Source organism: Pleurodeles waltl, chromosome 8 (genome assembly GCF_031143425.1).
Source record: "Pleurodeles waltl isolate 20211129_DDA chromosome 8, aPleWal1.hap1.20221129, whole genome shotgun sequence".
Taxonomy (NCBI): domain Eukaryota; kingdom Metazoa; phylum Chordata; class Amphibia; order Caudata; family Salamandridae; genus Pleurodeles; species Pleurodeles waltl.
The window spans coordinates 1,271,496,042-1,271,510,148 of NC_090447.1; the positions used below are offsets into that span (position 1 = coordinate 1,271,496,042).

General features: G+C 43.7%; 1 protein-coding gene across 1 annotated transcript in view; it reads left to right on the plus strand.

Moving 5' to 3' along the window:
- Positions 1 to 14,107, plus strand: part of FLT3 (fms related receptor tyrosine kinase 3) — a 519,185-nt gene that overhangs the window by 158,843 nt on the left and 346,235 nt on the right. The window contains exon 2 of the mRNA XM_069202208.1: positions 13,347 to 13,468. Coding sequence (XP_069058309.1) covers positions 13,347 to 13,468 — 122 coding nt within the window. The remainder of the gene's footprint in view (positions 1 to 13,346; positions 13,469 to 14,107) is intronic.

The following is a 14,107-nucleotide window of genomic DNA, read 5'->3' on the forward strand; positions in this document are numbered from 1 at the left end:
AGCCAAACAGTCCAAACAGGGCCAATGGCTAGTCTGTATGGCTACAATTGCCATGGTCCACAGTGGACCCAACCTGACTCCCACAAGTGCATAGTACTCCACCTAATGGGGCAACATATGGGCATCCAGGCACCTCACGGAACGGGGGAAGGGGGTTGTAGGGGAGGTGATTTGTGACGGGGTGGGCCTTGGACTTTCGTTTGGAAGGTGGAGGGGGGGGTTGTCCTTTGAATGGTGTGGGGGCTGTTTCGATTGGGTGGAGCCAGATGGACTCGGCTCAGTCCGGTACTTCTTTTTTTCTGGGGAAGGGGCCACAGGAATGTGAAGGGCGTACAGGGTGGGGCAGTGATGTGGAAGGAGTGGAAAGGGCAAGGAAGTGGGCACGTTTGGGGACAAGACGGGGTGGGCCAGTGGGTTGGAAGAGGTCAGCACGGGAGAGGAAAAGTTTTTGGGAGCAATTCGGGTGGTCGTGGATCAGGGCGTGGGAGTGGAGGCAGAGGGTGTGGATGTATGTGGTGTAAGGGTGCGTGTAGTGGGTGCAGGTGACTGGACAGTATGCTGTGGTATGGTGGATGCCTCATGGGTGGAGGTCTTTGTGCGTTTGTGTGTTTTTGGAGCAGGGGCGTGGCCACAGTGGGAGAAGACAGACAGCTAGTGTGGATGTATGTTGTGTGGGTGTCTGCAAGTCTGGTGAGTGTGCTGCATGTGTCAGCTACAGTAGTGGTGTTAAGTGCAGGTGTGGTGTATGGGGTGCATGTGTGGATGTCTGCTATTGTGGTGAGTCCAGCAAGAGTAGCAGCATCAGTGACTGAAGGTGCAGTTCATGAGGGTGTGGATGTAGAGGGGACAGAAAGGGAGGCGGAAGAGGTGGGCACACTGGGGGAAGTGGATGTTGTTGTGTGTGCTTGTGTCTGTTGGCTGTGTGAATGCTTGTGGTGGGAGGTGTGGTGCTTGTGTTTAGAAGTGTGTTTCTTGTGTGTTGATGTGCTTGACTGCGTGTCTGAATGTGTACCTTGGACGGGTGAAGGGAGTGGGGTGCTGGAAGGGGTTGAGGAGGTTGGAGGAGGGACGGAATGGCCAAGGAAACTGGCTGACATCCGAGAGGAGGCCAGAGCCTGAAAACATCTCTGTAGGGCAGACACGGCACCGTGAATGCCATCCAGATAGGAATTTGTCTGCTGCACCTCTGATGCTAGCCCCTGGATGGCATTGACAATGGTTGTCTGCCCTACAGAGATGGTTCTCAGGAGGTCAATAGCCTCCTCTGTGAGGGCAGCAGGGCTGACTGGGGCAGGGGAGGAGGTGCCTTGGGCGAAGGAGATGCCCATCTTTCCCGGTGGGTGGGCACGGGCAACTTGGTGGGGAGCAGAAGGTAGGGCAGTGATGGAATGGGGGTGGCGGAAGATGTCACGGTAGTGGTGTGGCCACTAGCTTCCGCCACAGCCGGGGAGCCCCCATCGGAGGACTCGGAGTCACTACCTCCTGTGGTAGTTGCCTCCCCCATGGAACTCCCCTCGCCCTCCCACCCACTGGTCCCCTGGGTGTCGGTTGTCTCTGCCTCCGAGGATCCGTGGGCCGCTGCCTCCCCACTTGCCGGTGCCTCAGCTCCCTCGCCAGATGTTGATGCTGTTCCAAAACAACACAAGACAACAGGGATGGGGAGACAAAACAGGAAAGATACTTTTAAATAGCTGAATGGAGGTACATAATGGCCATACATACACCCACCCTGAAGACACACCCAACAGGCAGCACCGTACACTATGCCCATGGCCATGCCCCTGACTACTGACCAGAGTACAGTTCTACACCCATCCCCTGGAATACCTAAGGATGCAACGTACTGGAGACCTGGCAAAGACACCCCTACACCCTTTGGGAACCATAAAGTTGATGGACACCAGTCAAAGTCCCTGCCTCTAAGCAGCATGCACCCTTATGCACACCCAGACACCCTTCCAGACTGAAGTATATGAAATGAGTACTCACCCCCTTGTGACTGCTGTGCAGCCGTCAAGCGCCCATCCAGGTCTGGGTACGCCACTGCCAGGATCTGTTGCATGAGGGGGGTCAGTGCCCAAGGGGCCCCCTTCCATTTTGGGAGGACTTCCCCAGCTGGGCTTCACTGATCTTACGCGCCCAGCGCTGCAGGTCCTCCCACCTCTTTCGACAGTGGGTGCTCCGCTGGTTGTAGACCCCCAGGGTCCACACCTCCTTGGCGATGGCATGCTAAAGTGCCCTCTTCTGGTGGGCGCTGACCTAAAAGGGTGACACAGAAATGGAACACAGAGGTCAGGCACTTGCACGATAGGAACAGCTGGCTAATCGTCCACTATGGGACGGACAGCACTGTCAGACATACATGACATCCGCACGCAGCATGCCATGCCCCATGGCTAATGCAGGCACAGAGGTGCACACATATGTCCAATCAACACGATCCATTACGCACACACACTGCCCCCCAAACCCAGACTCACCTGTTCCTCTGGCCGTCTGTACAGTTTTGCTTACAGGGGCAGGACCCCATCCACTAGCTTCTCCAGTTCCTCCTGGGTGAAGGCCGGGGCCCTTTCCCCGGCGACACAAGGCAAATCCATAGCCAGAGGCAGGCCACAGCAGTACACACAGTGGAGTACCTGTCCGCACGAGATCAGGGAGTCAAGTGAATAAACAATGACGAACGCGCGTACGTTCCGCGGCGGTGTGCATGATACGCCAGGATTCCCCATTGCCATCCATGCTAACCAACGAGGGTACGAACGGCGGTAAACACCGCCTTACGCTGTGACGTCAACCGCTAGCAGTATGAGGTCACTTCCACAACGAAAGGGCAGATTTACAGTGGGCAGACATTTTGCCATGACCTGCAGATCTAAAATTGAACACTTCTCAAAATGCAGGCCCTACTAGCCAGATGAGGCACCTAGGCCTCTTTCAAGTCACTATTGTAGCACATATGAAAACTCTGTTCCCTCCTTGTGATGTACATATATATCTGTCAGGTAGGAGTTAATGTAGAGACACTACAATGAACAATGCAGTGCACAAAAGATGAAATGTGTTCCTATGTATGTGTCTTCATCACACCTTTTTTAAACCCCTCGTAGGTACCGACCCTTGTGGCGAGGAAGGGCACCAGCGGTGTACAGACCACTAGTGGATATGAGGACTATGGAGGAGCGTCATATCATCATAACTTACAGACTCACATGTGCAACAATTCAGGAACTTTGTGTTTTACTGAATCCTGCACTAACTCCAGGAAATCGTAATCAGCATGCCATCCCAAATGAAGTGCAGGTGCTCTCTGCACTCCATTTCCTGGCTATGGGCAAGGTTGCTGGATTTTCACAGCCAATATGCAGCATTGTACTGACAAGATGTCTGAATGCTTTTGTGCGACATCTGCAGTCCTATGTGAGGTTTCCCCAAAGTACTGACCTCCCTGCCATCAAGTCGGAATTCTATGCCTTTGCCAACATTCCCCATGTGATAGGTGCCATCGATGGCACCCACATACCGATCATCCCCCCAAGAGTGAGTGAACAGGTGTACAGAAATAGAAAGAACTTTCACTCCATGAACATTCAATTGGTATGTACTGCAGACCAGTACATCTCACATGTGAATGCCATGTTCCCAGGATCAGTCCATGATTCCTTTGTGTTGAGGAACAGTAGTGTGCCACAGAAGATGTAACAACTCCAAGAGGACAGAGGGTGGATCAAAGGTAAGTATGCCTGTCACTAACTGACACATTGCAGAGAAGCAGCCTGTCTGACTAAGGGGCATAACAATGGCGACTCTGTATTTCACCATTTTCTAGGTGATTCTGGCTATCCAAACTTGCGTTGGCTCCTGACACCAGTGAGGAATCCCAGGACGGATGCAGAGAGGAATTACAATGAGGCCCATGGACGTACTAGGATGGTGATAGAGCTAACTATAGGTCTCCTGCAGCAGCATCAGGACGTGTACTACCGGCTCCATGACATCGGGGTACGTGTACAGGTGAGTGAAGGTGAGTTTCTGCCTTTTATCTCTCTGTTTCCACCAGCTCAGATGTGGTGGTTTGGCCACCACAGTCACATCGGCGTCAACGTGAATCATGATTGGATTGGCAGTGGAATTGGTGGTCCGTGCTCTGACATTTTTATTGGCCTTGACTGCCCCTGTTGCAGTCTGTATTTCCTGGCTGTTTCGGTCTTTCCTATATGCACACACTTAACTCCTATTTGGGCTGGTGGACAGACCGCTGATTTGGCAGTCAGGGAGAATCAAACCATTTCCACAATCAGCCCTATTCACTTTAAAGACACAGATGAAAAAATGTTTGAAATGGATGTTTGGATTGATAGTCAACAGTTTTAAAGGGATTGCTGTGCTGTAAATGTTGCATTCAAGTTCAATAATTTTAGCACCTACATAACACTCCACTTAAAGGTGATGAGCTACAAGGCATGGACAGTGGATGAGGTAGAAATAATTGTGTATGTTTGAAAACTTTGGGAAATGAGTCACCAAACTCGTATTTAAGGAAAGGCAGGAGAACTTGGATCAAGAGCACTCTGCATAGATCCTGCAAAACGTATTTGGCTGCTTGGTTACTTAGTCACAAACATGATAGATATCCAGTCCACCTTATTACAATTCCATTATAGCATATGGTACTACAGCGGATAGGATATCTGTCATTTTTGAGACGGAGTAACCCCTCTGCCAAACTCTAAATGAGTCCCATAGTCCCAAAGCATCATTATGGACCTCTAATATTATTCGGTTCCTTCATCTATCAACCTGATGTTGTCATTTCTGGATTTTTAATTAATTAAGATCTATAAGGAAGCAGTGTGCAATAAAGCTGCGAACAATTTGCATGCTATTTAGTCATACTGGAATATTAACTTGACAATAAAATACCTTAAAGTGCAAAGTGGAATACCTGTAGCACTTTCCTTTGTTAATTTCAAATAATGTAGAGGTTCATTCTATGAACTGTATTTCCTTTATTGTGCTTTAGAAACATTGTGATAAGTTTCTCAGAATCAGCTCCCCTATGATGGCACTCTTTGTGACTGAGCCATTTGCCCCTTTCCTTCCTATTTGTACATATCATGTCCTGCCAAGTAGATGTTATTTATATCTCTGTCATGCTATGTCATGTACATCTCTGTATATATCGTGTATTATTTTTCATGCTCATATATGTTGTTGATCCCTTGCAATCACCCTCTAGCTTGTCAGAAATGTTCATTGTTTCTACAATTATTTGTTATGCGCTTTTCAATTCTCTATCTTGTTCATGATCACAATGTGATATATTCAAGTACAAGAGTTTTTACATTAGACAGACACCACACTGTTCTTTGGTCAAACAAAACTGGAGCAGATCATTCTATCCATGCAGAATTGTTAAGTGCACTCAAGTAATAGAACCAATAAAGTCACATACCTAATATGCATCACCGAATCCTAATCCAGACATGTATTGGTCCTTTGCTTGCAGATGTGGTAATTATCTGCAGGAGAATGTGGATGCTTGTTGTTGAAATCTCACAGTTCCCATCAGGGAGAGGTATTAACGTCAAGCAGAACTGTGGATAAATAACTCGCCCTGTTGCAACAATCTCTGTTTCCAACAAATGACCTATAATCAGGTGTAGGGGGACCACCTTACTTCATGTCTTTATGGACACTATTTCCAGTCCTGAAAGTATACCTACAAATTATTGTAATTAGGTGTGTCAGTCTACCTAGTACAATGGAAGCAAACCAACACTGCAACACCAAGAATGCATTAGACTGACACAAAAAAGGCCAGGGGTGAAAAATGTGATAGGGAAAGAGGTGGTCATCTTTCTCAGGTGGCTTATATGGACACCCTCTTCTTGTGAAGTTTTTTGTTTGCATTGCTTGACAAGTTACACATGCTTCAATATTGTGTGACCATAGCAGCCTGATGCTTTCAGTGTATTGCTCTTTTGATGCTGCTTAGCTTGTGTGAAACCTAGTGTGCACTACCGCTAACTAAAATTAAAGTATGAAAAGTGACAATTTCTTTCTTACAGTGCTTTGGAACTACATACTATATTAAAACAATGTATAATACTACTACTGCTACTACTAATAATAATAATAGAAGCAATAATAATAGTTAACAACAGTGGTGTCAGCAGTAAATGTAGTAGTAGTAATTCTAAGCTTAATATATTTTACTCAAGATCAATTTTTTGGCCTTCCTCGATGTGTGGGCACTTTTTCAGTGGTGACTGTCAAATAGTGGAATTCTCTTACTTCTCCTTTGTTTTTGCAAAGGATTACTGATCAGATTTTCTTACAATAGAACTTCAGCACAGGACACCCCTACTACTACAACATGCTTTATACATGAAAATAAATCAACCCTTGCCCTACAGCTGTTTTCCCCAGATCTCTTGCAAATAATATTCTGCTGCCTTAAAAGTGTGCTACTACTCTCCAACACCTCTCAGTTTAATGGATGCTGCTTTCCATGTTTCTTACCTGCTCTCCACATCAGCCTGCATATTCTCTACCTGATTGTTGTTACAGGTCTACTCAGAGTTCATATGACAGGATTCAACAGCACAGTATCATCTTTCACTGCCAAGTTTTAAAGGCTTTTGTGCAATCCCTCTCTGGAGCAGTGACACAGTGACACAGTGACACATAGACATAAAACTACTTAGTGGCTGCCATGTCAATTTAGCATCACACACATGAAAATTGGAAAAACGTAGGCAAAGCCAATATGTCTGACATTGATAGCCAGCCATTTGGATTTGTCAGTGCTTGTTTTGCTTTGACATGGTTTTTGCAAAAGTTTCTTATTGGAGTAGCTGTCCTTCCCTCTTCTCAAATAAACAATAAATAGTGCTAAAGCAAAATATATTTTGGTGTCAAAAAGTATATGTTGCCATTGTAGTCCCTGACACTGAAAGGAACTACTTTGTGAATTGATGTGCTCATTACAAAAGCGCTAAAAGTTATCCAATGGCTGAAATGGGTTGACCCACTGCTCCATGCTGTATGCTGCAGTCAATGGAAGAAAAATGGATGAAGAGGGTGGGCAGAGAGCACCTATTTGTAAGTATGTTATATGGAGTTATTTATAGGAAGATCAAATGGTCTTGCCTAATGCCTGACCTAAAAAGGAATTACCCAAATGTGCTTAGTTGGGGACCTTTGGAGTGGAACAGCTTTTCACTAATGATGTGGCCGTTTGAAAGTTTTGCTGTCTACACTAAAGCAATTTTGGAAATAAAAAAAGCTATTTTCAAGCAATATTTTATGTACTGTGTTCACTTAACAAATGTTGTTACCAATTATGCAAGCATATTTTTTACTCTCTAAAAAAGAAGCTACAAAATTAAACATGTTCTTGCAAATTTTTAAACATTTAATTGAAATGTTGAATCCCTTCAAAGAGTAAAGATTGTGAAAGAATCGGAAAATATTTCTTCTTTCAATGTCTTAATTCTTCTAGGAAAGGGTACTATTATAATAATAATAATAATAATAATAATAATAATAATAACAATAATACTATATTGTCTTTCTTCCTTGCCCAATAACATTATTCAGCAGATTGCAGACAGATCAGCTATGTCACCCACAATAGGTATTGGGTAGGCCTGGGCGGAACTCATGGAGTTTTGCTCGGAGTTAGTCTTCGTATGGGCTGAAGAATACTCAGCCGCTCAGTTGGCTGCTTTTTTGAGCCAGTAACACATCCTGTGCTGAAAAAATAGTGCAAATGGCACCACACGGTTCACATGGGTTTTACCTGCTTTCTGTTCTGTGCATGGTGCTGGGTCTAATTTTTCCATCCAGTCTAATCTATTTCAATCCTCTCTTTATCCCACTCATCGACCCCTCATTTACATTTCTTTAATCAGTGTGTGTCTTTGTGTTTGTGTATTTTACATTTCTGTAGTTTTTTAGTTTTTTATGACTTTTTGTACTTTTATTATTTGTTTTCCATTTCTTCCTTAGTTCTTCCTTTCTTTTTCTCTTACTTCCTATTCCAGTCCTACTTTTCCTATTGCAGTTTTATTCCCCACCCATCGCCATGTCTGAGCAGCAAGAGTGTGGAATCAGCTGCGCCAGTGTAGCTACTAGCTGCATACCTTCCGGTCACTGGCACTGCCCCGTGGTGTAGCTCTGCCCCATTTTTTCTGAGATGGAGGTGACCGTACTTACTTGCATGTGCAGCACCACCTTCTGGCAATAGGTGGCAGGCTGGGAAGGGATACGTCCTACAGCAGCATCAGCTGCTGTAGGCTAGAGTGCGCTGGTGTGTGCACCCGTCCACTTGGGTGCAGCGGCTGACACACAGCTGGTTAGACATAACAGACCACAAACAGGACCTGCGGGGCTCTGTAAGTAATTATTTATTTGTTGTGCTCTACAATGCTATTATGTTTTTTTCAAATAGCATGCTGCTCACACTCATAGGTAATTTAAGTTTACGTTACGAATATTATTTGATCCAGTTCGAGCTAGCCTAATAATACTCAGTGGTGCTCGCTTTGGCTGATTATATAAGACGTCATGAAGACTATGTCCTGTCACTAAGATAGTGGTAGTAATAATAGCAGTGAGTTAGCGTTTTCTGTGCCTTTCTTTATGTAGCTTTTGCAGTCCTTATCTTCCCGTGATGTGTAGAATGCATCGATGCACTTAAAAGGGAGACTGAGTTGACCCATCAAAGGGGGTTGAGAAGCAATTAGTAGTTCCAAATGTACATTAGGAAATTAGGACTAGGGCTTAGGTTTAGTAAATTAGGAATAGGTCAACTAGACAGTAGCACTATATATGATCTTATTTAGAAACGTACAATGTTCCTGCATTTGCCTCTCAAAATACTTTTTGGGAGACTAACTGTACCACTAATACATTTTTTATTTTCTTCATTCCTTACGTCAGCATCCAAGGGCAAGAAGAGAGCATCATCAACGGTGGGTCAGGCCGGGACTGCCACCACCTGTACTGTATGGGGGTGGAAGTACCACCACCAGCAGCACCATGGCTGGTGGCTCTGCTAGCCCTAGCAAGTTCTGTTATTATGATGATGACGATGATGATGATGATAATATTATTATTATTATTATTATTATTATTATTATTATTATTATTATTATTAATATTATTATTTCCCTAACTTTTACCTCTCCCCACTATTAGAATAATGTTGTCTTGTTTATTGTTTTTTATACTCACCTTTTTCTCAACTCCTCTCCTATCTAATGTTTGTTAAATCTGTGTTATCCCTGTAATATCCTATTTTTCTGCATTTTCTGTTTCTGTAGCTGACTTCCACCTGTCTGTACTAGAAGTCTGTAGCTTTCTTCTGCTTTGTTAGTAAGCTTTCCCTGTCCCCTTATATATCTTGCACTGGCAATGTAAGACTAAAAAAACAGATGTCAACCACCAAAATGCCCAGTGATATTTTTGATAGAAGTTACTGCTGACCGAACTGAAGTGAGGTATTTTCGTTGCATTTTATGCAAAAAAACCTTTAGGGAGGCATATCTGACATCTAAAATGTGTAATTATTTAGTCGCAAGGATCACCAGTGCCAGGGCCAGAAGCAGCACCAGTGCACCAGATACAGAAACCGTTAGGGAGGGAGTTCCAGCGGTACCGGTGATGGTAGTATTAGCATATTGGGCCCTAGGAGGGAAAGCATCATGAGCGAGGTCCTACTCCCCCCCGGTGAGCTACAATTGTAAGGTTAATCAAAAGGATTATCCATCACAGGCAACTAAAATTAAAGACAAACACAGAGTTAGTGGGTCATATTTAAATCATACCTTTACAAACACTTAGACTACTACCACTGTGACACAACAAAGAATACCTATATAATAACAAACACTAGCAATAGTAACTTTTTCTGACAAATGGGGATCCACTATATTATTAAAACTAAAGTTACAAAATCCTCAATTCAGGAGAAGCTGACTAACAGTCAGGAGTGGAAAAGGTTATACTTTTAAGCGACAAATGGCCTCAATGATGATGTTGACAAATTATGTTCTATATCATTCCCTTTTATGTGTGAATAGGTGGGGCTCATGTGGGCTATCAGGTATTTGAAGATCCTGCAGAAAGTTGGTGTCCCTTTCACCACATCTGCCCCACCATGGGTGTGATCCATTTATAGTGTAAATGAAATCACGTCTCAATAAATCACACAGCCCTATGGGAGAGGGTTAGGGGTTTGTTGAATGGATGGTTAAGGAGATTTGGGGAAAGGTGTGATAAAGACAGATATTCATCAGGGCAATGAGCAGCACATCATCATCAATCTGTTGTGGAAGAAAATGAAGGAATGACGAAGTTCAGTTAAGTGCATTGCAAAAAGTACTTCAGCTCCAGAGACCCAAGTTAGTATATATCTAAATGGTCTGTCATCTAGGTTGAAAACTACAAATTATGGAGTAGTGAAGTAAACCCAAACAGTTCTAAAACTTATGATTGTTTAAAAAAAGAGAAAAATGATACTGTATTGCCAAATTGGGCAGTTCATCTGCATTTTTCTCAAATGTCTGTCTTGGGTGCCTGGCTCAACCGGTCTGGTGAGGTAAGCAGGAATGTTATGGAGCTTAGAAGGCCATTTGGATTGTAAAACAGAAACAATATTGTAAAGTCAAGAAAATATGACTTGTGCAATTGATTAACTGAGAAGTGAGAGTAATTTACAACCAACCACCAACGAGTAGCTGCATGTACTGGGCTAAACAATCTCACAACTGTCATCATAGCATTTTGCCAAGTGTATACATCATGTGAGGATTAGGCATCACAAGTCTGTCTCCATTTACACAACCACATAAAAGGAGTTTCACATTTAAGCCAGCACACACTTTCAGCTGAATTTCACAGATTAACACACCACTCTCCAGTTCACAGAGCTGATTAGGTCTCAGAGTGATCACCATCATGGTGTCCCTTTGAAGTTAATGACTTCCTTCTATTGGCTGTTGAGGTAATCCTACTATGAGTCATTCCATCTTCCTCCTGACTCTGAGTAAGAAATCAGTCTAACTCCACCTTACCCGAGAGAGATAGACCTGTAGTGCACTGCTGTTGAAGAACAAGAAGAGAAACAGAATTTGAGTATTTTGTGTAGATTTGTGTTTGTTAACTAAAGTGACTAGTGGTGTTTCAGAAACAGTGTAATTGTGTGGTATGTTGGTTAATTTTGATCATGGTCAACCTCTCCACATTTTGAGGCAAGAGACTGGTTCTTCCGACAGTGACAACTACACTAGCTGCACTGAAAACATGCTCAACAGACACACTGGCTACCGAACAAGCCAGATACCTTATTGCCAGCCTGCTGAGCTCTGTGCATTGGCGCATTTTCCCATACCAATTAGACCAATGGTTTTTGATCCACGTCAACCACTTTTGGGTAATTGGTGTTGCCATTCGCTGTTTTATCTTTGCGTCTGTACTTGACTCAAGTCCTGTCACTTGAAACCAAGCTATTACAGAGGTTGAGTCTGATTCTTCTGTTGCTGTTGTTGCCGGTGTTATTGTTGTTGATGTTGTCTGCTGTGAGGCAACAGCACTGCCCTCTCTGTAGTTTGAAGTCTGCACTGCAGAACTTTTGCCTGGGCCTCTATCTTCCTGCCATTCCTCTTCCAAGTCTCTCGCGTGCTCAACAATCCACGTCTTGCATAGTGAAATATCCCCTTCTGAAAAAGGAATGAAAGTGGCTTGTACGATTTGTGTACTGTGGATCAAGTATTGTGGTACAGATGTACTCTCTGGGGGGCACGATGTCTCTGCAGCATTGCATTATTAGCCAAGGGAAGGACTAAGCTCTCCACCAACTCATGTGCTTCGCAGTTGCTGTTTACACCAGAGAACCTTTGTAACACCATTTTTAATTGGTCATGTAGCAGATGCAGCAACGGGATTGCTTGGCTCATTGTACTGTTCTTTTTGCTGACTTCCCATGTGAAAACCTCAAAAGGAAGTAGTATCTGTGTCAGGCATTTGACTAGGCACCATTTGTGTAAGGCATTGGACTAGGCCTCATTTGTCCGCATCCATGGTCATGGTTTTCCAAAATGTATCCTCTCCTCATTGACATAGTCAATGATCAGTCTGTACTACTCAAACAGATGTTGCAACATGTAATAGGTTGAGTACCAACGTGTTGGCACCTTCTGTATGAGGGCTTTAACTGGTAGTCTATTAGCATGCTGAATGATCCTCACCTGCTTCCGGGCTTTAAAAGAATGGCTGAAATGAGTGCAGATTCTTCTGCAGATGGTCATTATGTTGCTGACTATGTCTTCTTTTCTGAGAAACTCCTGCACAGCCAGGTTGATGCAATGCACCGAACACAGGACCCGAAATAGCCACCATCTACCATGGTCTTAACTAAATTTCTACCATTGTCTGTGGCAACAAATCCAATTGTCAGACCTCTGGGTCGCAGCCATTCAAACACCTTGCTGTTAAAGTCTTCCAAGATGTTTGCAGCTGTATGGGATTTCTCCATGACGAACATAGTTACTGTTGCATGCCGCAGAACACACTTAAATGTTTCTTCGGAGCTGAGATCTGTAGCTAGCTGTTGCCTAACCCCCCAAAAAGAGATACAGTGTGTAGGGATTCACATGTAATCATTTGCTTGACAACTGGTCCAAATGTCTGTTGTCAGATGGATAATGTGAGCAGCACTCTGTTGCAAAGTTTGTCTGTCCAACCAACTGCAGCACATCATGATGGAACACCCGAACAGCAACTCTGGCAAACTAGATCTGACCTCTGGCCTTTGGCTCGGGCATTTAACGTGGGGAGCGGGCCTTTAATAGCCGGTAGAGCCCGCTACGGCGGGTTCTAAGGCTATAGTGTAACATGGCCCTCCAGAGAGCTAGAGCTGATAAGATAGGCCTTTGCCCTACTGCCCTCACTGCAGAGATTTGTGGGATTTGCAAGATCACAGACACTCGAATTTCAGTGTGTTGACTCATCCTTTAGTCTTTCCAGCGTAAATTAATTGAACATCGTTGATTTGGTGAGTAGTAATATCTGCTACATATAGCTTTTCAAGAATCATGCGATAGATTGCTCAAAATTGCTATATATTATAAGCTCGTAATTTCTGCATATGGGAAATGTTGCTATTATCGCAGTTTCAAACAGAATTTATTAAAATATTGCATTCAGTCTTTAACAGTATAAATGTGACTTCATAATTTTGGTAATACTATTGGAATGCCGTTGTTTAAAAAAAACAATAGTGGCCTTATGGCTCAAAATATATCTAATTTTGGTTTGGTTTTTGGTTTGTTTTTCAGCTGTAATTATAAGCCTTGCCTCAGATGTTGATGCAAACAGAAATGAATCAATGGTCCGGTGCATTTTATCATATCAGGTTGACAGTCATTTAAGGCAACGGGATGTAACAGGCGTTCCTAAGGTAAACCAATTCTGATTTCAAAATGTATGCAAAATAGGAATAATGAATTATACAGGAGATTTTCTGAAGCTTGGGCATGCAAATAAGGCAAAAGCATAAGTTGCAAGCCAGCCTGTCAGCCAAGAAGCATCAAAAGAAAACTTAAACATGCATTTTGTATGTGCTTTGACATAGAATGTGTATGTCTCGCAACAATATGTTGCCTGAAATTCAGTGTCTAACCAACCTGGTTCTCTTAATGTATGAAAGATGTGGTATGGGGGCACAATACTAAAATAAGCCATATGCACCCATCACTTAGAATTGTGGCTGCAATTGCTGGATCTTCATGAACAACTAGCCGCCCCCACCCTACAGCTGACATTCTTGCTGCAACAGGGAAAATCAAACCTATTGAGTTTCATCATCCAATCTGGTGAAATATGCTAATTACCTTCCGTACCTTGCCTTAACTCTCCTCTTTGTATGTGTTGCTGCAAAAGAAAAATGAGAGAGGGCATGAGACGGGGAAGGGGAGAGAAAGACAAAGAGCACTATATAGCGAGAGAGATGAATTACAGGAAAAAGGGAGGCAGAGAGATAGATGTGAGGTAGAGAGAGATACAAGGGAAAGAGAAAAGGTGAGATAACCAGATAAGG